General features: G+C 38.7%; 1 protein-coding gene across 8 annotated transcripts in view; it reads left to right on the top strand.

Moving 5' to 3' along the window:
• The window catches only part of NFIB (nuclear factor I B), a 176,991-nt gene that overhangs the window by 93,680 nt on the left and 59,191 nt on the right, over window positions 1-24,120 (top strand). For all 8 annotated transcript variants that reach the window (XM_051642229.1, XM_051642227.1, XM_051642224.1 and 5 more), the window contains exons 3-6: window positions 6,530-6,583; window positions 19,593-19,661; window positions 21,712-21,832; window positions 23,226-23,344. In XM_051642229.1, coding sequence (XP_051498189.1) covers window positions 6,530-6,583; window positions 19,593-19,661; window positions 21,712-21,832; window positions 23,226-23,344 — 363 coding nt within the window. The remainder of the gene's footprint in view (window positions 1-6,529; window positions 6,584-19,592; window positions 19,662-21,711; window positions 21,833-23,225; window positions 23,345-24,120) is intronic.

Raw genomic sequence — 24,120 nt, 5'->3', positions numbered from 1 at the left:
TGTTCCAGTGCCTGACAACCCTTTTGTTGAATATTTTTTCCTAATATATAATTTAAGCCTCCCCTGGAACAACTTGAGGCCATTTCCTCTAATCCAATCACTTGTTACTTGGGAGAAGTGGCTGACACCCACCTTGCTACAGCCTCCTTTCAGGTAGCTGTAGAAAGCAAGAAGGTCTCCTTTTCTTCAGCCTAAACAACTGTGGTTCCTTCAGCTGCTCCTCCTAAGCATGTTCTCAAGCAAAGAAAGTGGTGGGGGTGAGCATTTTCTAATACAAAATCAGTTAGCCAAAATTATCAGGGGAGGTATTTCCATTAAATGTAGTGGTCTATGAATATGTGAAAAAAAAATCCGCCTTCAAGTTAACACGTTTGTGAAAACAAGGGTGATGCACCAATTCCATTTTCATGTTTCTAACATAATTTCAGCAGATATTTAATACAATAAAGAACTTTCAGCTTGTTTACACCATAAACAAACTGTTGTATCATTAGAGGTGATGCTCATAAAATTGTACAATAATTCAGGTTCATCAATAGAGACGTGGTATACTGTGAAAGGCACTGATTTTGCAACATGGAATTATTAAAAGTATTTGAGAAGTTTATCAATCCAATCAGTTGCTTTGCCAGGGTTAAAATAATGTAGCTAGTATAAGGTAAGTGTGTAGTAAATTTAGGAAAATAATAATTAGAGATAATAATTTAAAGTACACAGATTAAATACTTTTAAAATTTGCTTTAGGGGTTTTTGCTGATCACATTATTTGCTTGGAGGAGAAGGAGATATCTTGGTTCTCTGTTGCTATGCTGCTATGAATGCTTTCCTTCCATAATGATGTTCTGAAGGTCTTTGAACACTGAAATGTTGATTTGAAAAGTCTTTTCACCATGAGGACAGCCCAATAGTAGAGCTGGGGCTCGAGGAGGTTGAGCCCATCTCCATCCTAGAGGAGTTTCATGCCTTGACTTTGTAAAGTCCTGAGCAGCGGAGTTTGATGCCATGGCTGAGCTTTCTCTTGGCCAGGGCTGGAACTAAAGACCTCCCCAGGTCCCCATCAGATTGAAGTGTCCTGTGACATTCAGGGGTACAACCAGTTGCCTCAAATTTGTGTTGTCAGGTGGCAATGTAGTCCTGAAGGATGACAGTCTGGGAGGTAGCTGTTATTCTTGTCTGTGATAGTGATTCTGTCATCAAGTCAGATGCCATATAGTTATGTGTCCCGGTTTGAGCCAGGATAAAGCCAGTTTTCCTTTTACTGTTTTGTTTAGTGGTGGTTTTTTTTTTGTGTGTGTGTGTGTGTGTGTGTGTGTGTGTGTGTGGTTGTTTTTTTTTTTCCCCTTCAGTAAGCTTTCTTTAACTGGCAAAGTGTTCCAGCTAAGAATGATAACGAACACTGGAATGCTTTTGTAACTGCCAGGAATCCAAGGTCACACCTTTGCTCTCCCAGCTCAGACACTACAGGGAGATCTCTGACCCCCCTGTAGGAGGCTGAATTAGACAGACAGCAAAACTGGCCAGAGATATTCCATTCCATGTATCTACGTAAGCTCAGAGGAAGGTCAGAGATCACAGAAGACAACTTCCTTCCTGCTTCTTCTTCGCTTCTCTTCTGTCCATGGCCGGCGCCCAGGGAGGACTCCGTCCATCCATCACCATCGACCCCCAGGCTCGAGCCCTCCTGACCCTCATCACTCTCTGCTTTCTCCGGCAGCAGCTCTGGGATTTTTTGGGACTGTTCGCAGCTCAGGAGATGCTGTGGGAATTGCTGGGGGGGGGAGGCAATAGGGGTTTTGTACATTTCCTGAACATATTTGTATGTAACTATACGTATTTTCTATTATCATTAGTGTTTAATTAAAGCTGTGTAGTTTAGTTTGCAATCCAGCAAAGTCTCTCTCCTATTTTCTCTCTCCTTCCTTACCTGGGTGGGAGGAAAAGGGAATCAAGAGTGTTGTTGTCAGACCTGAGTCAAATGGTAACATTATGTGAAGGCTTGAACATCATCAAACATATACTTCTACAGTGCCACATCTCTCTGGTCCTTTATCCTCCCCCATACGCACATCATGGGCTATCAAAAAACAGGGGTGTATTAACTTGTTGGTGAATGATTATCTCAGAGTCTGTCATCTGAGATGAACCCAGTGCCAAGGCTGTCTCCTAGTCTGTGGCAAATGAAAAGTGAAATGTTCTCATTGAAACCACTGAGGAAGTTTATTTGATTAGTGTGACACCTGTGGAAAATCTGCTTATTTCTAAGACATGGCTCAAGAAAGTATTATGTGATGGTTTTTTTACATATTCTGCCTCTATTTGTTTTCAAGGTCTTTAGTATTATGTGGATGCAGAGAGCCTTAAAAGCAAAATTCCTTGTACAGTATGGGGCATAATGCTGGTATAACACAGCTTACTTCCTAAAGACAGTATCCTCTCTTACCAGCTGAGAAATAAAAGGTCAGACTACTGAGGTGAGCATCACAAAAAATCCCTTAGGAAGCTGGTGAACAACATTGTGAATTTATTCGCTTTGTTGAGGTGCTTGTCCTTCCTGCTGCTGCTTGTCAAAGACGAGGTGGTGCAAAGGGAAAGAGCATCTTGTCCCTCACTGGATGGCAAACTACCAGCTTTTTTTTTTTTTCCTCTCTGTGTTATAAAGCCAAGAGTGATGTATCTTGGCATCACCTTTCTCCTAGAATATGGCAGAGGAAATTAATGTGGTTTTTTTCTTACCAGCAGCAGGTCCCAACAGTCAGTTTTACTTAACCCTGTCTGCAGTGAGAGTTGCCTGCACTCACAGATACTCATTGGGATTGACCCCTAGAAATGAAAACATGGGAAACAATTCTATATAAAATGTACCAGCTTCTTGACTCATCCTTTCATACCATCTTCTAAAAGAGTAAACTGAGACAGAGTTTGCATGTCCTGGTGGCAGCCATGCTGAATCATGATAAATTATACATAAAATGTATCAGGTGACATTAATATCTACCAGAAAAGACTAAAAGCTGTCTTGAACCATTATCATAGAAACCTTTCACCCGTGGGGCAATAACTTATCAAGACATCAGCTGCTGAGTGTTGAAGCAGTCATGACTAAGAAAAGCAGAGAAGATATGCTCACTGTAATTGTGAGATGCATATGAAAGCCTTTCTGTGGAAGTGGTATGTATAGGTGAGCTGTTACTCTGTAGCAAATAATTATAAGTGTTTCTGAGATCTGTGTGGAAGAATTTTTTCAAGAAGAGCACATAAACAGTAAAATTTGAGAAGGAGTTTTTAAAATAGACAAACAAAAAAAAAATAAAAGGAGAAAGAATAGACTAAAGGAACTTAGAGTTGGGAGATACCTATTTAATTTTCATGACATTTTCATGATGTGGTTTTGTTTGCTACTAGTTGTGTAGCTTTGTTTACAACTTCCAGCTTAGAAAGTATTCGTTGGCTGTGGTTTTTTGTTGTTGCTGGGTTTTTTGTTTGGTTGTTTTTTTTTTATTTCTCCCAAATGTGCACAGAATTATTTGGTGGGAAAACTGAATGCAAAGCCAGTTAGACAGACCGTGAGTTTGGTTAATGTCTTTTTCCATATATTGGAAGAAAAGTCTGCAGTTTTTAAACTCTGGGCTCATGTTGGTAATTAATAATCTTGTGCACATGAGGACAAAGAAATATTTGAAGTGTCTTAACATGTCTTCTACTTCCTTAGTTTTGGTGGTTTTCCAAAAATTCCACTTACTCTTGTCTTTTAGAAGAGCATTGTTCCAATGTCTTGCTTTATTCAGTGTTCTGTTTATGAATTTGGGTATTCATATAATTTATTCCTATAGTGAACATGGATGTCTTGTATTTTGCAAGGCTATTTGCAGCCAATCAAGTAGGGAGAGTCCTCTGTAATTGCTGACACTGGTAAGGGAATTGGATCATCAGAGGCCATCTCAGGCCTGTGTCTTTCATCCTGAGAATGAGATGCTTCCGTGTGCTTTATGTGCAGAGTTACATAGGTTGATACTCTCATACAGAACACAAATCTTTGCTTACTCAACTGCTTTAAGTGAAGGATTACATGAGATGCTTCTCATGCTCAATTTGCAATAGTTCTTTACTTTCTCAAGGTCATCGAGACCCCACTGTCAAGTGCTAGTAGCATCAACTGCTCTAATCATTGTGTGAGAATCAATCTGTAAAAATAGTGATTGATTAGTAAACATAAAACAAAGATGAGTCTCACTGGCATATTATAACAACTAGTCAACTGCTTATCCCTATAACTGGAAAATTATTTGCTAGTTTATCCTATTACAAAATGGAAAATAATTGTTTAAGCAACCATCAGTCTCTAAGTCCTGTATCCAGAAAGTGGCTGTATTGACAATGAGAATCTAGGAGTAAAGGCAAATTGCTATACAAGAGCTAAAAAATATTCTTCTGTTTGTGCATCTTTTTAGTGAATTGTAACAGGAGAAAACTTCAAAGGCTATTTTATGCTAGGCCTCATTAATCCCGTTTCCAGTCTCTGTGTTCCCCAGGCTACACGGTCCAAGCCGTATTGGGTGCATCTGCTACCAAACTGACACTTCATTTAGCCACATATTTGCAGTAGTTTTACACTCATACCATTGCTGTGTAAAGTTACTCCTCTCTGATAATCTTAATTTAAATATGTATGGCTTGCAGGAGCAGAAAATGCCTATTAGAAGAATATTGAAGTTCACCCCCTGCAGGATGAACTGTCGCATTGCAACACAGGAGAAAGAACGTTTGTCCATACAAAGGTCAACATGCAGTGAAGCATATTTTTAGCATTTCTTGTAGCTGAATGAGTTTCCAATGAGTTTTCAAATTAACTCGATTTGTTTTTTTTAAGGGATGTGCAGTATCTTATAATGAATAGAAACAGGGCATGTTGTGCTCTACAGTGTGAGAGTACCCAACTGGCCAAACCATGGGATGTGCAGAATCTGACCAGGAAGCCTGCCCTTTACTCTTCCTGTCCAGGTTTGAAGAAGATACAGGAAATTTCCTGTGAAAACTACTATTCAATGTATATATTTTTGTGTGTGTGTGTGTGTAAGAGTGACTTCATTCAGTATTGTAAAATTGAGTTGTGTTTTAATACCTTTGCATTGAACTGGGTTTCACATGTGCCTTGGTCTTCCAGTACTCTGGTAGGTCCCCAGGTGCTTGTCTTCTGTGATGCTGCCATTCAGATCAATACAGTAGAACTTGAACTGTTAAATGGATTTCCAGCTCAGATATTATCTCCTGCAGAATCAAGCTTGTGATAAACTGCTCGAGAGATCCGTATGTCAAGCTGTGATTACCAAGCTATACAGTAACAGATTGCAACTCTTGTAACAGGTGAAGGGACTCCTTCATTCTAGGATAAGAGCTACACTGACTTTAAGAAGTAGCGGAGATTGAAGGACTAGTATTTGTTGATATATACTTTTCTCCTTTTCTATATTTTTTCTTTAATTTGGATACTGTAAGCAGCAATACATTCAAGATCTCTGGCTTCCCTCTGGGTTCCATTTGGCAGAAACAATTTCTGTAGTGCTATGATGCAGTCATTTGGTGGTCTACAAGCATTGCTACATTAAAAAAAAGGATGCTTTTTATTCAGACTATAAAATGACTCCAATTTAGATACCTGTATATAGAACAAATGGTTGTGCTTAATTTAATTTCATTGTGTACAAGAGTGTATGTCATGTCTTACTTTGCTAATAACAACTTCTTGCAGTGAAGCATGGTTTTGATGTATTACTGGTGTGGGAATGCAGCAAAAAGTAGGCAGTTTTAAAGGAAACTGCTTTTATGAATAAGGATGTAATTTATTTAGTGTGTTAGCATCAAATTATGTTATCCTGATTAATTAGGTGCATGTATCATGAAAAAAAATGTTCTTTGAAGTGCACGGGGTTTGGTTTTGGTTAGTTTTTGTGTTACATAATCTTTATTTCACAACAACAATTCTTACAGACTAAGAACACAAAGCCTATATTGTATTAAAATGGACGTTGTATCTGCAGTGCAGTCCCGAGTCTGTGGAAGTAGTGTAGGCCTTTGTGTGTTTAGGAAAGGGTAAAGAAAAAGAACTCATCACTGCTAATGCCATGAATTGCCCAATCTAGTACATTTTTCTGGTCATTGCCTGAGAAGAAACTACCTCTGCTTTGCTGATTATGCAATATTATATTTGGGGGATAGAGGGAAAGGGAATGAAAAGGTACCCTTGTAGATGTGGTTACAACTTGAGTATTTACCTGAATGACTTTCTTGTCCTTACTCAGTGATCTATGAGTTCCTCTTATTAGGATCATTACATCTTTCACAATGTTTCTGCTTCTGTGTAAAATGGGTAACATATAGTGTGTTTGTTCAATAAAGACTTCATGTAGAAAGTCAAGGAAATGACCTTTAAAGAACAAAGTCAAGTATTAGCTTAATACTGAAGGAGAGTATTAAAAGGTTGTGAGATACTTTCAAAACAAATTAGTAAAACATTTATTTCATTTCTTTATAGATTCCGGACAACCAGGAAGTCCAAGCCACAATGATCCTGCCAAGAATCCACCAGGTAAATATAAGTTCCAGAACATGTGCATCTAACATTGTTTGAGAACAAAGATACTACTGTAAATAGTTAAAGAGAGCATAATTGGTCAGCAACCTGTTTTACACTGGTTTACATATAATCAGGACAAGCTGTGATTATTTTTGTTCTTTTAAACTGGCAATGCATCGGTTGTAATTTCATCAACATTAATTTAATCTAAGGAATTTTCTTTGAGTTCATGGTTTTTAGAACTTTGTAAATGGGAGTGGGCAAAGGAGTAAGGAGACAAGATCATGGAATCATGAAATCATAGAATGGTTAAGGTTGGACAGGACTTAAAGATCATCAGGTTCCAACCTCCCTGCTGTGAGCAGGGACACTTCACACTAGACCAGGCTGCACAAAGCCTCATCCAAGCTGGCATTAAATACTTCCAGGGAGAAGACTTCTGCAACCACCCTGTACAACCTATTCCAGAGCCTTACTACCTCCATGGTGAAGAATTTCTTCCTGATGTCTAACCTAAATCTCTTCTTTTTCAGTTTAAAACCATTAGCCCTTGTGCTATCACTGCCCTCTCTGGTAAAAAGCTCCTCCCCAGCTTTCCTGTAGCCCCTTCAGGCACTGGAAAGCTGTTGTAAGGTCTTCCCGGAGCCTGCTCTTCTCCAGGCTGAACAGCCGCAACTTCCGCAGCCTGTCTTCAGAGCAGAGGGTGCTCCAGGGCTTTGATCATCTTGGTGGCTCTGCTCTGGACCCTTTCCAACAGGTTTATATCTTTCTAGTGCTGAGGCCACCAAAACTGGATGCAGTATTCCAGGTGGGGTCTCACCAGAGCAAAGAAGAGGGGCAGAATCCCCTCCCTGGCCCTGCTGGCCACACTTCTTTTGATGCAGCCCAGGACACAACTGGCTCTCTGGGCTCCAGAGCACACTGGCAGCTCATGTTGAGCTTCTCATCTACTATCACCCCCAAGTCCTTCTCCTCAGGACTGCTCTCTACACATTCTCCCCCCAGCCTGTATTTGTGCCTGGGGTTGTGCCAACCCAGGTGCAGGACCTTGCACTTGGCCTTGTTGAACTTTGTGAGGTTGGCACTGGCCCACCTCTCCAGCCTGTCAAGGTCCCTCTGGATGGCATCCCTTCCCTGCTGGGTGTCAACCACACCACACAGCTTGGTGTTGTCAGCAGTTTGCTGAGGATACACACATCCACATCCATGTCTCCAACAAAGGTCCCACATAACTTTACTTTTATAAAAGTATTAAAATGCTACAGTTATTCTTTTATCTCAGAAAACATGGAATTCACCTACCTTTAAAGTCTGTGGCCTGAGCTACCAGCTTCTTTACATATGCATTATAGAATGCAAATATGTTAATATAAAAATATTTTTTGTATCAGCTCAGAGCAATTTTTAAACATTTTGTTAATGGGTCATGCTAGTGACATTTATTTTTTTTTTTGAGACAGACATGTCAGCATAAACAATCCTTTCAAGGATTCTCTAAAAATAAAAATTCAAGATAAAATTAAATGCACATTTGCTGTTCCACACTGTTTAGACTGAAGATTCTTTGTATTTTCATGGAGTTAACCTTCTAATCAATTGGGCTGTTCTAGTAAGTCTTGTAAATCTTTGTTTTTTAATGAATTTCATCAAGATAAGACAAAAAAGTGAGACAGACACACTGTTTCTTCTTCATGGCACTCCTGCCACAAGTCATGCTGCAGCTACTCATTTCAGCTCTTAGAACTGGATATCTGAAATAAGCTGCAACTAACTCAGTTCCTAAATGCAAAATTAACAAGATTCTAACCAAGAATTAATTGTGTGATGCTGGGCTGTTACAGATACATGAATATTTTCTGGATCTGGCCAAACATTAGGTAAAACAGGTTGTTTTGTGGTTGTACAGTTTTGTACTACGCATATGATAAAATTATTCTCTATTTGTGGTGGAATATGTATTGTGTGTTGCATATGAATACCCACAAGTGGGAGAATCAACATAGATCATTATACACAAAGCCATGTTGCTGTCATATAAAGACTAGAAACATATCCTGGAAGATTACAGATATGTTTTAGAGATATGAGGGCAGAACAAGTCAAAGAACATGGCAAGCTCTCTCTGAAGTGATTTTTTTCAGTGTGATGATTTTTTTTTTCCCCAAGCGATGATGCAGGCTGGAGGCTTTGATGCTGTTTCTCTCCAAGCTGTGTAGGAATTTATGAATAGGCTTTTATTTCTCTATTAAATGTGGGACATAAATTATGTAGGATAGTGATTTAAAAGCCCAAAGCAGCAAATTTACACCTAAAACAAGCCTGAAAAATTTCCTATAGGTAATAACAGTTTTGTAAAACTTGGTGCATTTAGCTGTAGAACACTTATTCTTGGTTTAGAACGTTTCTGTTTGTGAGTGCAAGAAAAGCTGCATGCATTTCCCTTCATTTTGAGCCATCCTTTGTAGCCTCTGGGTTTGTGAAGCTGAAGGAAGAGTCTGAAAACTACACATGCAGCTATTGGAGCAATGGCAGAGGAGGGCCATGAAGATGATCAGAGGGCTGGAGCACCTCTGCTGTGAAGACAGGCTGAGAGAGTTGGGATTGTTCAGCCTGGAGAAGAGAAGGCTCCCTCATAGCAGCCTTCCAGTAATTGAAGGGGCTACAGGGAAACTGGAGAGGGACTTTTTACGAGGGCTTTTAATAAAAGGGCAAGGGGTAATGGCTTTAAACTGAAAAAGGGTAGGTTTAGGTTAGACGTTAGAAAGAAATTCTTCACTGTGAAGGTGGTGAGACACTGGCACAGGTTGCCCAGAGGAGTTGTGGATGCCCCCTCCCTGTCAGTATTCAAGGCCAGACTGGATGGGGCTTTGAGCAACCTGACTTTATTTTGGCAGCCTTGCAGGGCAAGATGAGATACCCCAAGGTGTGAGAAAGCCCAGTGTCTCAGAGGTAGAGTGATAAAGAAGGCAGATAAATCTGTTGGTGGTTTTGTCACAAAACTCTTTCCTTGAAATTTGAGCATAACACACTCTCATTGTTTGGAGCTAATTCTGGAAGTATTATTCCTTTATCTACTGCCAAGTGAGGACAGAAAATGGAAGCTGTGCTTGCTTCCCTTGAAACCCTTCATTTAAGCAGAGACAGAGGCTTAATTGAATGTCATGTGTTTATTTGAGGATACATGAACTTCTACCATTGTTCAGCTTCCCTGTGTGACACTGCCTTGGGGTTAAACTGGCAGGGAGAAAGCATTGAGGTTTGTGGGACTACTTCTGGGGCTGTGCAGGGGAGTGAGAGGGAGTTGCACTCTGTTCAGCTTGTCTGGGAAAAGGACTACTGTCCTTTTTACTGCACTTCACATGAGTCATATTATTAGAACCAGGCAGTCACTTCTGTCAGAGCCCCAGAGGATATCCACTCTGAGATTTGTTTTCAGTCTCAGGCCAGGAACACATGGACTGGCAGTGCCAGGAGAGTTTGTTCTTCTATCATGTTTTGGTCTGATGCCTGTATGTCAAGGAGCCAGGGCATTGGCAAGGGGTAGGTGCTGTTAAGCTTTTGGATGCCACTACCTTAACAGACATTGCCAAGTAAGAGGAGGTTGGAAACTGACTGGTAGTTGGCGAGGCGGCTGGTGTTAAAAGTGGGTTTTTCTAGGTTTGGCTAGACTGTTGCATTCTTTAGGTTGTCTGGTAATTTGCTGTCTTAACTATGGAGGGAGTGTAATGTCACTTGCCAAACAAACATTAAGAGCACTTGCTGGAATTCTTTACAATACATTCCTAAAAATACACTGAATACTTTGATAGCATAATGCAGTACAAGGATGGTGTAGCTTGTGAAAATGGTGTGTAGCTTTTGTAGCAAAATCCGGGGCTATCCTCCTGTAAGATTCATTTTTTAATAACTTATCTCATATATTTTTAAACAATGAAGTGTCCTTTTCTGAGACATGGGTTGTAAAGTAATCTTCTCTGCAAGGATTTTTAGGTAGGTTCCAGACAGACAGATGAGCTGAACACAATTTTCAACATCTGTCATTAAGTTTCTAGAATCTACAAGTTTATGTTTTGCTAGCATGGTGCTAACTATTAGAAGTTTACACAGTTTCAAAGAGAGAATGGACATAACCTGTGGATCCACTGAGGGTGACTAAACAGATAGAGGCATGCCTGGAATAAAAAGTTTTAAAACTGAAAATATTTGGAGCTTTGGAACTGTCAGTCAAAAACAAAACCCAAATACTTTAGGCCTGCCCTGTTTCTTACTGTTATACTGGGCATCTGCTCAGGGCTACCACTGAAGGCAGGCTGTTGAAAGAGACTTAGTGAGATAGTTTCAGTATAATGCTGTATTATTTGCTCCCTGCGAGTCCCACAGGTCTTTTATATGTATTACAAAAATCTAAAAAATGAGCCTTCCTTAACATGTGTGCATTGAAATATCTGCAGAGGTGTGGGAGGATAGGTACTGAAGACAGTAAGTTTCAGAAGGTTCATCTGTTATGCATAAGAAAATTATGAGGGTGAGTAAAAAGAGAAAAACATCTAGAACCTATTAGTAAGCTAATTGTATTGACACCAACTGTGACAATTTTGTCTCCAGTGACAGAATCCTTACCAGCCAGTTCTTCTGTTAGAGGATTTTTTTCAGTTTTGTTCTGCTTTATTTTTCTTAACCTTACTTACTGTCTGCTGGCCACAACTATTTGACATTAATAGGGTTATTTACTACCTGCCATTGGTGTGAGGTTGCTGCCTGGTAGACTTGATTTAATAATGTATGAGTGTTAACACTGCTGTGTCCAGTTGTTGCCATGTTGCTCAGATCTTTGAACACAGCTTTTTTAAGCTGCTAAAATATAAGAAATAGAAGTACTGATAGAGTAAAATGTTACACTGATATGACAATGAGATAGAATAGACAGTTGAATGCAATTTGAAGAGTCAAGAGAACTGGGAACTTGAGGAAGTGAATACCAGTTCCTACTGGTATTTCCTGTCCTTCATCTTTTGTTTCCTGGATGGGAGAATAGTGTCTTCTTGTACAGCTTCTTTCAAGATTTCAAAACCTTGGGGAATACAAAATACAACTTTTCAGATGGTGCAAATGAAGCCTGACCATCCTGACATAGATAGGTATGAACCTCATTGTGTTGAGATTTTTGCTTTTAACCAAGCAGTTGATTGAAAGGTTACTAGAGCTATGTTTTCTAGGGAGTGGAGTCTGCTAGGATTCTTTTCCTGATATAATTTACTTCACTTTAACTGATGCAAGGAATATTTTCATATACATTTTATAGACTCTATATAATTTTAGTCAGGCTGAATGAGGAATGCAGGTTACTCAGGTTTGAACCTGTGTGCTAATAAATACCACATTATTTATATGAGGTGACACACAGTTAAACAGAAAGCTTGAGAAACTGCCTCTCCACCATTCATTCCTTCCTGCTGTTTCCCTTCTTTACTCCACAGTAATCCATGATGTGTTGTCAGGGAATTAATCTAGTGATAAGATCCTCAATCTGAATGAGGCATAGGTATGTGAATCCCCAGCCCCAGCCTGACTGATTTGGAATTGGTTTTCCCCTTCTGTTTCACTAGAAATTTTATTCTGGGAACCGTTTCCAAAGAAGACCTGAGGTAAATTGCTATTACTTTTTTTTTTTTTTTTTCCTTTTTTTTAAATTAAAGAAGGTGTTGTCAAAAAGCTTGCAACCTGCCTCACCTATCTCTCAACATGCAAATCTCTCTTGCAGCTGTAGAGCCCCAAAGGCTTTTTTGTGCTTTCATATGGGCTAGCAGCCATAGGGAGAACATATTTTTGGATCAAGCCCTAAGAAATGTGTAAGAAACTTGCCTATATATGACTATTTTATACAGAAGTTATTTCAGTTTCAAGTTTTAGAATGTATACATTCAGAAATAACCTGAAGATTAAAGTGGTCTCAAACTTTGCTCTGTGTTGGAAATGTAATAAGCAACTGTCTTTGTGTTTTGAATGACTCTGAACACAGATGGTTTAATTATTCCACTGTATTGCAAGTTACCTTCAGGTGGGTGGTGAATGAGCCCCCAGATTAATAGCAATAGAAGAGATATTCCTTGGTCTCATCATTGTAAGCAGCTCTGCTTGTGGAAGCAATGTGCCATAGTAGCATTTTGGGTATTGGGACAGAATTGTTTTTAAACAAAGGTATAGTCACCTCAATTTTTCCGCTTGGGAGGGGGTATTCTGAAATGCTTGCTGTATCCTGTATGCCTGCAGCAGCGCCATCTCAGATAGTGATCTTCAGACAAAACAGAGCTGGGTATGGTCAGGGCTTGATTTTCTGTAGAGTTCTCCTTTCCCAAATGCTCTGTGAATTAGTAATGCCAGTGACTGAGAGATGATACTCTTCCTCGTTAGCCTCTCAGCACTGAGCCAGGTGGGGCATTCTAGGGGCAGGGCTCAGGGGTAGTATTGCGACTATCAGAAACCTGCACGGCTTGTATAGCCCCCGTTTCCAAGAGGAAGAGATTTTGGCCTTGCATTCCGGTTTGGAATTTGCTGTGGGTAATTATTCTACTCTCTACTGGCTTAGGGTTGCTTCTGAATTTTTGTTTGCATCTGCTATCCTTCTTTATGAACCTAATGCGAAAACAAATGATGATGTGATCACTTTTGATGCCATGGTCACTTCTGATCCTGTTGTGTTCAAAGGTGAGGGTAATGGTTTTTACTTCAAAGCATGCACAGAGCAAGAATTTACTAAAAACTTTTATGTTACCTGTTGGAATTCCAGAAACCTGCCTTAGAATGATGATGAAAGTTGGAAAAGACCTTCAAGATCATCAAGTCCAACTGTCCATCCTACAAGCCCTCACCACTAATCCATCTCCCAAAACAACACGTCTGCCTGTTTTTTAACTCCTCCAGGGATGGTGCATTTACCACCTCCCTGGGCAGCCTGTTCCAATGCCTCACCACTCTTTCTGTGAAGAAATCGTTCCCAATATCCAATCTGAATCTCCCATGGCACAACTCGACCCCATTCCCTCTGCTCCTGTCGCTGGTCACCAGGGAGGAGAGGCCAACACCCACTTCACTACAACCTCCTTTTAGATAGTTACAGAGAGCAATGAGGTCTCCCCTCAGCCTCCTCTTCTCCAGGCTGAACAGCCCCAGCTCTCCTCATAAGACTGTTCTCCAGACCCCTAATCAGCCTGGCTGCCCTTCTCTGCGCCTTCTCCAGCACCTCCATGTCCTTCCTATCCTGCGGTGCCCAAAACTGCACCCAGTGCTCGAGGTGCAGCCTCATCAGTGCCAAATACTGGGGCAGGATCACCTCCTTGGTCCTGCTGGTCAAACTATTCCTGATGCAGGCCAGGATGCTGTTGGCCCTCTTGGCCACCTGGGCACACTACTGGCTCATGTTCAGCCAGCTGTCAGTCAGCACCCCCAGGTCCCTCTCAGCTGCAGCCACTCCTCCCCAGGCCTGTAGCACTGCCAGGCAGCGCAGCTTTGGCAGTGTGAAATTCCTTTTTGGTACTTGGTAGGCCTATAGCTGTTAAAAAGCAGTTCCTCCAGCCACTTTTTAAAACTTACCTGTAGATTGTATATTACCGGAGACGCTCTGAAATGTAAGGAAGTATGCATTTGTATTAGTTAACCCTTTCTGCCTCTTGCTAGGCAACTCACTTCCTGTATTCCAGTACATGGATTAAATAGTCCATTAAACCAGGTGTTTACTTCTTCAAATTACTGCAGCATCTGGTTATTGACTTGAGCGTATTGAAAATCTCATTTATTTTTCAAAATGGCACAGACAGCTTCTTAGTTCCTTGGGGTAAAAAATTCAGTGAAGTCAGGGGATTTTTTGCCACATGTTTGTTTCTTGTCCCAGTTACAACATCCTTACAGCTTTCAGGAAAAAAAAACAAAACTAATTGTAACTGTGGGTATGCAACAAACCCAGAGACACTCATGCTTTAAGCAAAATAGCCTCATTCTCTGAACAGATCTTAGTTCAGCTGTTTCAAATGACACCATCACTAATCTCTCTCTGTCATCCCTTGGCTTTTGTTATCCACCCTTAATTGCCTTTTAAGGTTCAGTGCGAACCTGTTTGTGGTATGCTTTTTAAGATACTGGCTTCAAAATGCATGCAATGAGAAAACAAACTGCAAGTCTGTGTGTTAACTTACTACGAACAGGGTGAGACTAACTTTTCACTACAAATTCTAACTCTGACTAGTAGCTGTATGCTACTAGGTATCCTGCTGAAGTTAAAGAGCTTCCTATAGAAGTTGGATATTGCAAAGAGCAGGAAGAGCTGATCCTTAGAAAGTCAGTTTTAAAAGACTCAAACAAAAGAATCTGTGCAATGAAATTACTTTATGTTTAGTTGTAGCAGTTTCGGAAGTCAAACAAATGTGTATAAACATCCAGAACATTACATTGCGTATCTTAAACTCTAGCTCCAGCTCGCTGCAAGTATTGTGTATGCCAGACTGAAGAATCCAGTCTTTCTTCTCATAGTACCTGCAAATGCTGAACCAGTCTCACTGCTAGTAAGTCTGTCTACTGCTGTATATTTCCTGTCTTTGAAGAACCAGACATAAAATCACAATACAGGAGTACAAATTGTTTGCTGTGCTGATTAGATCCTTACTCCTGTTTTATAAGTGGCTCAAAATCAAGTGTATCAGTGAAAAAATGAGATGTTTGATACCAGGAAGCAATTTTGTATTGACAGTAGTCAATATTCAGCAGAATGTAAACATGCATTCTATTCATAAAAGTACAATTACATCAGAAGACTTAAAAAAGGCTGTTTAAAGATTTGTGAAGCCAGTTGTCAGTGGTAAGCTTTTGAGTAATGTGAGAACAAGCCCTTTACAGTACGTTAGTGCAAATAGAAAATATTTTGCAGTAGGTTTAAACAACTTTTCTCCCCCCATTTTTAGTCTTTGCACAGTTAAAGGCTATACTTGTAACTCAGCTCTTGAAGGCATAGCATGTGAATAGAGTGGAAAATGTGCAAAGAATAACAGCAGTTGGAGGCATTACTGTAGGTTTCTTCTGTTATTGGCAGCATGGAGGAGCCTGATCAGAACTGCTGCTTAGCTTAACCTGTTTATCTTTGATGGTACTGGTCTGGTCATTGTAGTATTGTTTGGAAAATGTGTTTTTCGGGAAGGAGATTTCTCTAAAAAAGGTTAGGGGAGAAGATGGATTTTATTCTCACACTGCACAAAAAGCTAAAAGGAAATAGAGAAAAAATCCGTTCTTATGGGTTTTGGAAGTTACTGACTGTGCAAAATTGTGCTATGGTGGTTTTGGCAAAAACTCAGATTTTTAAGAATAATAATTATTAGTGAAAAGCATTTCATAGAGTGTCATCTCTAAGGCAAGATGAGTTCTAGTAAATGACTATACTCAGTGCTTGTATTAGGTTTGAACAATAAAGAAAACAAAGTGTTATCATGACCATCAAAAGATACAGTAAATCCTCTGTGAGGAATACAATAGACTGTTATAAAGGGTATGAGTTTATTTACTGAACAGATCACATACACACACCAAGAATGCTAATTTAAGGTTCTTTAAGCATGTTAATGCAAGCAGTGCATTAGGGAACACTTCATCAAAAAAACAGTAAGACCTATAATGTAAAGGGTATCACATTATATTTTCTTTCTGGCATGCAGTGTAGTACTGTGAATATGAATGTTAACTCTTATGCAGTAGGGAGACGAGCTTCAGAAGGCAAAAGGCAGCATCTCACACCAAAAGGTCAAAATGTCCCACATTGTTGTCCTGCTGCATACCATCTTGCTGTTTATCTTTTCTAGTGTGTAGAGTGCATATTTCTGCAACAAATTACAGCAGTTTCATGGCACAGAAAATTTTCCTATTGCGCAGCTGGGATCCAAGAACACCTCTACAGCTTGCCCACCCTGGTTTGTCTTCCTAAGTAGTTAAAACTGTTGAAGTCCACTGGTGCTGGAACTGAGCATCTTGTGGGGTTTTTTTCTGCACTTAGAGGCACTCCTGGAATCCACCTTCCCTGTTGGAATGTAAGACTCAGGCTGAAGTTGCTCAGTGCCTGTGACATAGACTGTTTATCACTGCATCATTTTTTAAATAATATTTTGTCACATTACACAGAGAAAAAAATTGAGCTGTTTATAAGATGATTACAGTGGACAATAGCTACAGTTTCCCTTTCTTTCTTAATGCCAGTCACAGCATTTACATATGTCTATAAGAGTCATTATTTTTGGACCATCCAAGGTGGGGTGAAGCCTTGGTGAAAGACAGTGATCAGTCAACAAAACATCCTTCTGTGAGAAGGTGATAAACAGGGGTACCACTCAGTGGCACACTCTTCCCTGTCCTCATATCACAAGGAGATAAACACACTATATTGCTGTTTATGCTGTGTACGTATTCTCAGTATTGCCAGTGAGAAAACCCAAGAATTCATGGGAAAGACTGAAGATTAAACGCATATGTCTGTGTGTCTGTGTGTGCTTGCATGTACACATTTTCTTACACAGGAAAACCTACATGTGCATTTTCTTTTTTTGATAAGAACCTTGGGGCTTGTTCTCGCTGTAATGATAGCTTGACTAATCTACATTTGGGTAGTTAGATTAAATTGAATGAGTGATGTTGTGCTTCCGAATAGTGGTATTTGAATAAGCAGAAGTTCAGTCTTGTCTCATTACCAGCTCCACAGCTGCATGTTTGTACACTGGCTTTAAGCCACACTTCACTTACAGACCAAGGAAAATCAAGACACCAAATTTTTCTTTGGAAATCTCCCTTCCATATACTACTTAATACTATTCTTGCTGGAGGAAATAGGCAGAAAAGAGAAAGATTGCCATTGTCAGAAGAATTATTACCATTCATCCAGCATGCCCGCTCTTAAGTTAAAAAAAAGAAAACTGAGGAAGAAGAGAAAACGAAATGTTAACTCTGCAATTTTTTATTATATGAGTATGCCAAGTTCTGTCAAATACAGAAGTAAATATTTGAGAAGCCATGCCATGTTTTTATCTACACACACAAAAAAAACCATAGGAGAAAGTATGCAAGGGAATGCAGAAGGTGAAAGAGAAAGGCTCTTACTGCTTAGCAACTGGAGGTAAATAATGTTGCTAAGAGGCCTGCAACATCCAGGTGAATGACAATAAGAGAGGAAAAAGTAATGGATATGGAGAGAGACTGTTAAAAATGAGAGGGAGAGAAATGTGAAAGGAAGTGAAGAAAAAACAGAAGGAGATGTGCAGAGCTACTAGTGGAAATATAAGGATGTTGTGTGAAGAGTCATGCAGGGCAGTTATATGAAATTACATTGACTGGAAGAAGAGGATGATGGCACTGACATAATGTCATCCAGGATGTTCCCACAGGCCTAGAGGGCTCTGCACACCCACTGCACTTGCTCACGGGAGTGTTTTTCAGCTAGAGAGGACAGGCATTTTCTTATAAGTATGACAGCAGAACAGAGATGTCAGGAAATGTTCTCAGTTGGATGTGTTCACATTCTTTCAGCTTGAGTTGTCAGGTGCATTGTTTATACCTGCACTAGCAAATCATATCAGAAGTGCTGGGCAAGGTGGCTCTGTGGGCCCAGTAAGACAGCTAGTAAGTACTGGAAACTGATAGTTTTGTCTCAGCCCTCCTCGTTCAACCTTAAAAAATAAGTAGACCTTTCTCCCAATCTAACAAGATCTGTCAAATGAACTGTACTGCTTTTACAATCACTTCTCTGATTATAGAGGTAGTGTTTTCTTAACTTTCTTGAAGATGAAAGAAGTATTTGCCAAAAGAAACCTGAAGAGAATAGTACTGAACCAATTTCTTCCAAATCAGTAAATATTCCAATAGGTGCATGTTTTACTTCTTTCTTTGTTTTATCGGTAAAGACATTAAGAGTGCTTTTGCTCATTGGTGCATTTTTTATTTCTTTGTTTTATTAGTAAAGACATGAAGAGTGCTTTTACTCATTTAAACATTTGAAACAGAAAATTGTTAGTGTATTTCCAGAAGAAAAAAAGCTATATTAATTCAGAAAAAAGACTAGGGAAACCACAGTAAGTGCACCATCTCACATGAAAGAAATAAAATAATAGTACTGTTGGAGCAGCAGTGTGCACCAAGTGTAGAACTAAATATTTCTTTTGGTAAATGACATTCCTGCCTGTAAGGTGAGTGATGTCATGTAATCTCAAATTTAGTCAAGTCAGATGATGCAGGGGTTATTGATGAGACTTCCACAGAAAGCTGGGTTTGTCAGCTTCCTTTTTATAAGGTTGTCTAGTTACACTACTGAGGTAAATCTTGATTATCAGGTGTTGTTTCACTGCAGCATTCCCAAGTTGTGCCTGGATTTCATGGTAGGGAAAGTATATAATATACATTTATCTTAGAATAAGTAAACTTAGAACAGTAATGTATGGTTTCTAGATACATAATTAATAATGTATATTAAAATGATACTGAATATCTCAGCTGTTTTTTCCAGTCCCTGCTTTTCCTGGAAATAATAGTAAAACCCTTATCAGCCTCAGAGGTGATGGTTTGATAATGGTAGTGTAAATCAGCAGGGTAAGAGTTAAGTAAAAATCTATTTAGCAGAAATATATGCAAGGACAGGACTGTTCTGTGATGAAAATGCTTAGTCCAGTTGATATGGTTCTTAGTTCAATATTGACTTAAAAATTGAAGATACTAACATAAGGAACTAGTTCTTAGGTGTTTTCTGGTTGATTAGCTAGGAACTCAGTTATTGCTTTTTAGTTTTCATAAAAATATTTAAAAATTGCTTTTCTGCAACTCTTCAAGTTTTTTTACACCTTTTCCTGAATTTCAGCTCTCATTAGATCAGCTTTCAGTGTGATTTTTTGTGCATATTATAGTTCAGAGATTCTGTTAATACTGTTGTTAGATGGTGTATAAACTTATCTATAGTAATTTATTAATCTTCTCATTATACTAATAATGGTATTTTGATCTTTTTCAGTGTACCTTGAGGACAGTTTTGTAAAATCCGGTGTGTTCAACGTGTCAGAACTTGTGAGGGTGTCCAGAAGTAAGTTATTACTTGCATATAATATTTTCCAAAGCATGCTATAATTAAGAATAGGATTTTTTTTTTTAAGTTTGTTTTTTATTCTCAAGATGATGTAAGATGCATAGGAAATACCAAAACCATGCACAATTTTGCTATATTTGACCACAGTATTACAATTCATCTTGCTTATGTTTGTAAAAATACAAACAGAATTCTTCTTTTGTTGCTTCAATATTTAAAGATGGAATCACTTTGCTATGTGTTCCTCTGCACAGCTTAATGGACTGAAATGTCAATAAAATTACCGTATGTAACAAAACCTTCTATATGTTAGGCTTGTGGCTTTTTAAGTTTGGCCTACACATATTTGGAATTTGCTAGATCTCCTGATTATTCTTTTAGTTAATTTTTGAATTTGTAGCTCTTAAGAGAAAAATCATAGCATGGATAGAAAGGATTACTAAAATTTATTACATGCTTGTATTTCTTTTGCTTATTCCACAGGCTGTAAATTAATTTCTAATAACAAAAATAGAAATATATAAATGACAAGTGAAGCTTTTATTGTGGAAAGAAAAGCCAACATGAATAAACTAAGTTCTGTTCTGGTGACATCTAAGAATTTGCTATAACAGTGAGGCATAAAATCAGTGCATATTTTCATTTGACAGCGCTTTCTGAACAGTTCTTTTCTCCCTTTAGTGTGAACACTATTGAAATATTTATCTTAAGACTTCATTAGGAAGTGAACAAAAATACTTGAAAGTTATAGTTAGAAGTGTTCCTAGTGGTGACATCAACATTATAACAATTGAATGGTCCAGGAATATCTCTTTTCTCATGAGATGAGGACAAAACCAGTGAGGCACAAGTGTCCAAAACTGTCTGTCCAAATTTTGCACATCTTGCAGGTCAGGATGCTTGAGGAATTTAATTGACCTCTTGAGGCTTAAGATGCATATATAATTTCATTTGCTGTGGTCAGAAATTAATATTCAACAATAAAATTATGTTAAGTCATTCAGCAAAGTGCTGAGCATTCTCATTCTGGAGTGTTAAGACGTACTCTTTTTTGTGCTTGCTTTCTCTGATTTAGGAGGTTGAGGATGTGTGAAACACAGTTTTCTTTAAGTTGCCAGGTGGTTAAGTATGTTTTAAAGCATAGGGCATTCAAATTAAAAAAGAATCAATGTTGTAGTTATGTTATGAATTTGTAGCTTCAGCAGCTGTTACATATGGTATACTTCTAATAATAAGCTTTAAAGCATGTGGTTTCTGTGGGATTTCTTACCATGCATTTGCTTAACCTCAAGCCGCAACAGAGTTGTACTTTAACTGTCAGCAAAAATACAAACCTTCAGATACTTTACACAATACGCAATTATTCTTTAAGTGCCAAAGGCAGTTAAAATGCACAATGTATAGACAGTGAACAAAGGCAAATACACCACAATATGTAACATACAATTTATTCTTGAAATGCTGAGATATACAGTACACAGACTCTTTAAGAAGGTGAAGACACCTCTGAGTGTGTGTCTTGGAGTGTAGGTGTACATATGCAGAGCAGTACCTATGGCACTGGGTGAAAGAAAAGGGAGGCAGCAAAACATGCCATCAGCGTAGAAGGCTATTATTAATACAAAAGAGTTAACATTAAGGGAAAAAGAGTTTGTATGTCCTAAAGCTTTTTTTTTTTCCCAGTTATTTCACTTCTTTAATAATGTTAGCTGGCCCTATAATAAGGACACCTGCCTCATTCATAAAATGTTTCTTTTGTGCTGAGGTTTGTGTTACCTTTTTCATAGTGATGATTCCAGTTTATCTCTTATGCAACAAATATATTATGTCTGCATAGTTGCTAAGGGATTTCTAAGGTCTGAGGAAGATAATTCGCTTTCTTTAGAGTATAAACATTGATAGAACTTGTCTGTGCTTGGTTTTTGCAAGAGACAGAAAATTAGATACATGTAGTAACATCTTGATGTTTTTCCCAGTGATTAAAATGAGAAGATAGCTAGAAAGATAGGAGATTATCTTTGACTTGTTATGGTGATGTGTTTTTCAGCACCCATTACCCAGGGAACTGGAGTGAACTTCCCAATTGGAGAGCTTCCAAGCCAGCCATATTACCATGATATGAATTCGGGTGTAAATCTACAGAGGTCATTGTCCTCTCCACCAAGCAGGTAAAAACTTGAAATAAGTGCTGATATGAAGCCAGGTTTAATAGTGTGGGACAAACAATTAAAAAATACTGTCAAGACCAAACTTATGAATTTCCTCTGATTTTTGTATGTTACCATAACCTATGTACAGATATATATGTTAAAAATCTTGTAATTTGAAGAGGTGCCATTGTTATCTGTCATTGCTGTCGATGTTACAGATGATAATATCTTCTCTCAAGGTTTTAAGTGCTCACTAAATCATCTTCCAAGAGAACAGCTATGCATCCTGAAACTGCTGCCAAGTTGCAGGAAGGTCTAGCAGGTGGGAACCCACTGGCACAATTTGATGCCACAGAGTGGTTGAAGGCATAAGGCTGTCTTTGTGGGCTCCTACTTGGACCTCTGTCTTGAAAGATATGTTGGGACAGATACTGTTTCCTGTGGAGAAGGCATTAGGACAGGTATCTAACCATGAAATCATAAGCACTATAGGACCTCTCACTGCCTCACATTTTTGCATCCCAGAGAGTCAGAAGTGACTGTATAGTGGGACAGGTTTTGTCAGGACTACTGGGGGGCTGGGATGATCTTTCACCAGCACCTAGTGGTTCTGAGCTATTTTGCTCATATCCCCATATTTAATTCCATTGTATTTTTGGTTTTGCAGTTCACCTAGTACATTTTAGAAATTTTCAAATAATAATAAGAACAACAACAAAATAAAAACCAACCACCAACACCATTAAAATCTTCATCCTCCTTTTCTTTGGCAGTCAGTGCAACAGCTTCAGTATATATTGTTATGAAGCAACTTGACTTCCCTCCTCTGTATTGAAATGCTGCCTTATTTTATATAGTGAGACTTGAAATATAGGCCTTTTGTAGTTTTTAATTAAATTAGTCTAGAATGACAAGTCTTTGTTTCAGGTTGGACTGCTTTGAAAAGCTTAGGATTTTGACCTTGTGAAATATAGTAACCAACATTTTTTCCATATCAACACATTCAGAAAAGTTCCTCCTTTAACTTGACTTTATTAGTAATATTTTTCCATTGCTTTGTTTTGCTTTCATGATTTCTGTGCAGTGTTTAACACTCTCATGACAATCTTTTGTTGGTAGGTTACAGGAACTGGTTCTTGGTTGTTTGGTCAAATTCTGGTAGATTTTTGTGTATTACCCATTCATGCCACTTCTGAAATACCAAATGATGAAGAATGCAACCACATACTTGCATTATATATTATTAAATTACACTGTCTATGTAAATTAATGTAAGCTCTAGTGTCCACTTTTTTGTCTTTTGTGTGCCTAAATTACTTTGTATAGAGATATTTGTTGAAATCTGAACAGTTTATATACCACGACTAACTGCATATCATACTTACTGCCAAATCTCACATTACTTCAACAGCAAAAGACCCAAAACTATCTCCATAGATGAAAATATGGAGCCAAGCCCGACAGGAGACTTTTATCCTTCTCCAAATTCACCAGCTGCGGGGAGCCGGACATGGCATGAAAGAGATCAAGGTGAGTAACATGGGACCATTTTACTTTGAAGGATATTCAAATATACAATAAATCTCTGCACCTGCCTTTCCATAATTGCAATAAAATGATGGCTTTTCATGAGAATCCTTATTTTTCTGTCTGTTATGTGTATTTGCTGGTTTTGTGAATGTAGTTAAAACCAATAGTCAAAAGGATAAGGTAGAAACAACCACATAATATTTTTTCCATGTGGTGACTGCTTCATCTGTTCTTTGAAAAGATGCATGACAAGTGAGGTCCTTGATATTGTGTATGCTGTGATCATCCCAGCGGGATTTTGAGTACAATGGCTTCAAGTAAAAAACAAGAAATCTCAATACTATGGTTGAATCAACACTTGTTTGCACAGTTTTGTTTTACCACAACAGGCTCTTATACATGCACTTAGTGCATGCTGTGACTCAGAATAGGTCCAATAGGCTTTTTTCTGAAGACTGGACTATATGGACTATATCCATATGCTGAGGAGTGGTGGTAAGTGTTGGTGTGTTTAGAGCTACCAGAAGGAAGGAACATGTTTGTGTGGAGAAGAAAATTACGGCTGCTCAAACAGTAAATTCAATTGTCATAGCTTTCCTTTATCTTGTCTTGGTGCTTTATAAACCCAAATGCAAGCGTAGTCTTTTCTCTCATCTTTGTGATGTGAAAACATTCGTAAACTCACATGTATTGGAACAGTCTTGGTTAATGGCTAAGGTGCTGCAGTTATTTGGAGAGTCTGTGAAATGTACAGCACAGTGTGTAAAAGTGATATA

This window comes from Apus apus, chromosome Z, assembly GCF_020740795.1.
Source record: "Apus apus isolate bApuApu2 chromosome Z, bApuApu2.pri.cur, whole genome shotgun sequence".
NCBI classification, from domain to species: domain Eukaryota; kingdom Metazoa; phylum Chordata; class Aves; order Apodiformes; family Apodidae; genus Apus; species Apus apus.
This window is presented reverse-complemented; position numbering and strand designations above follow the sequence as displayed.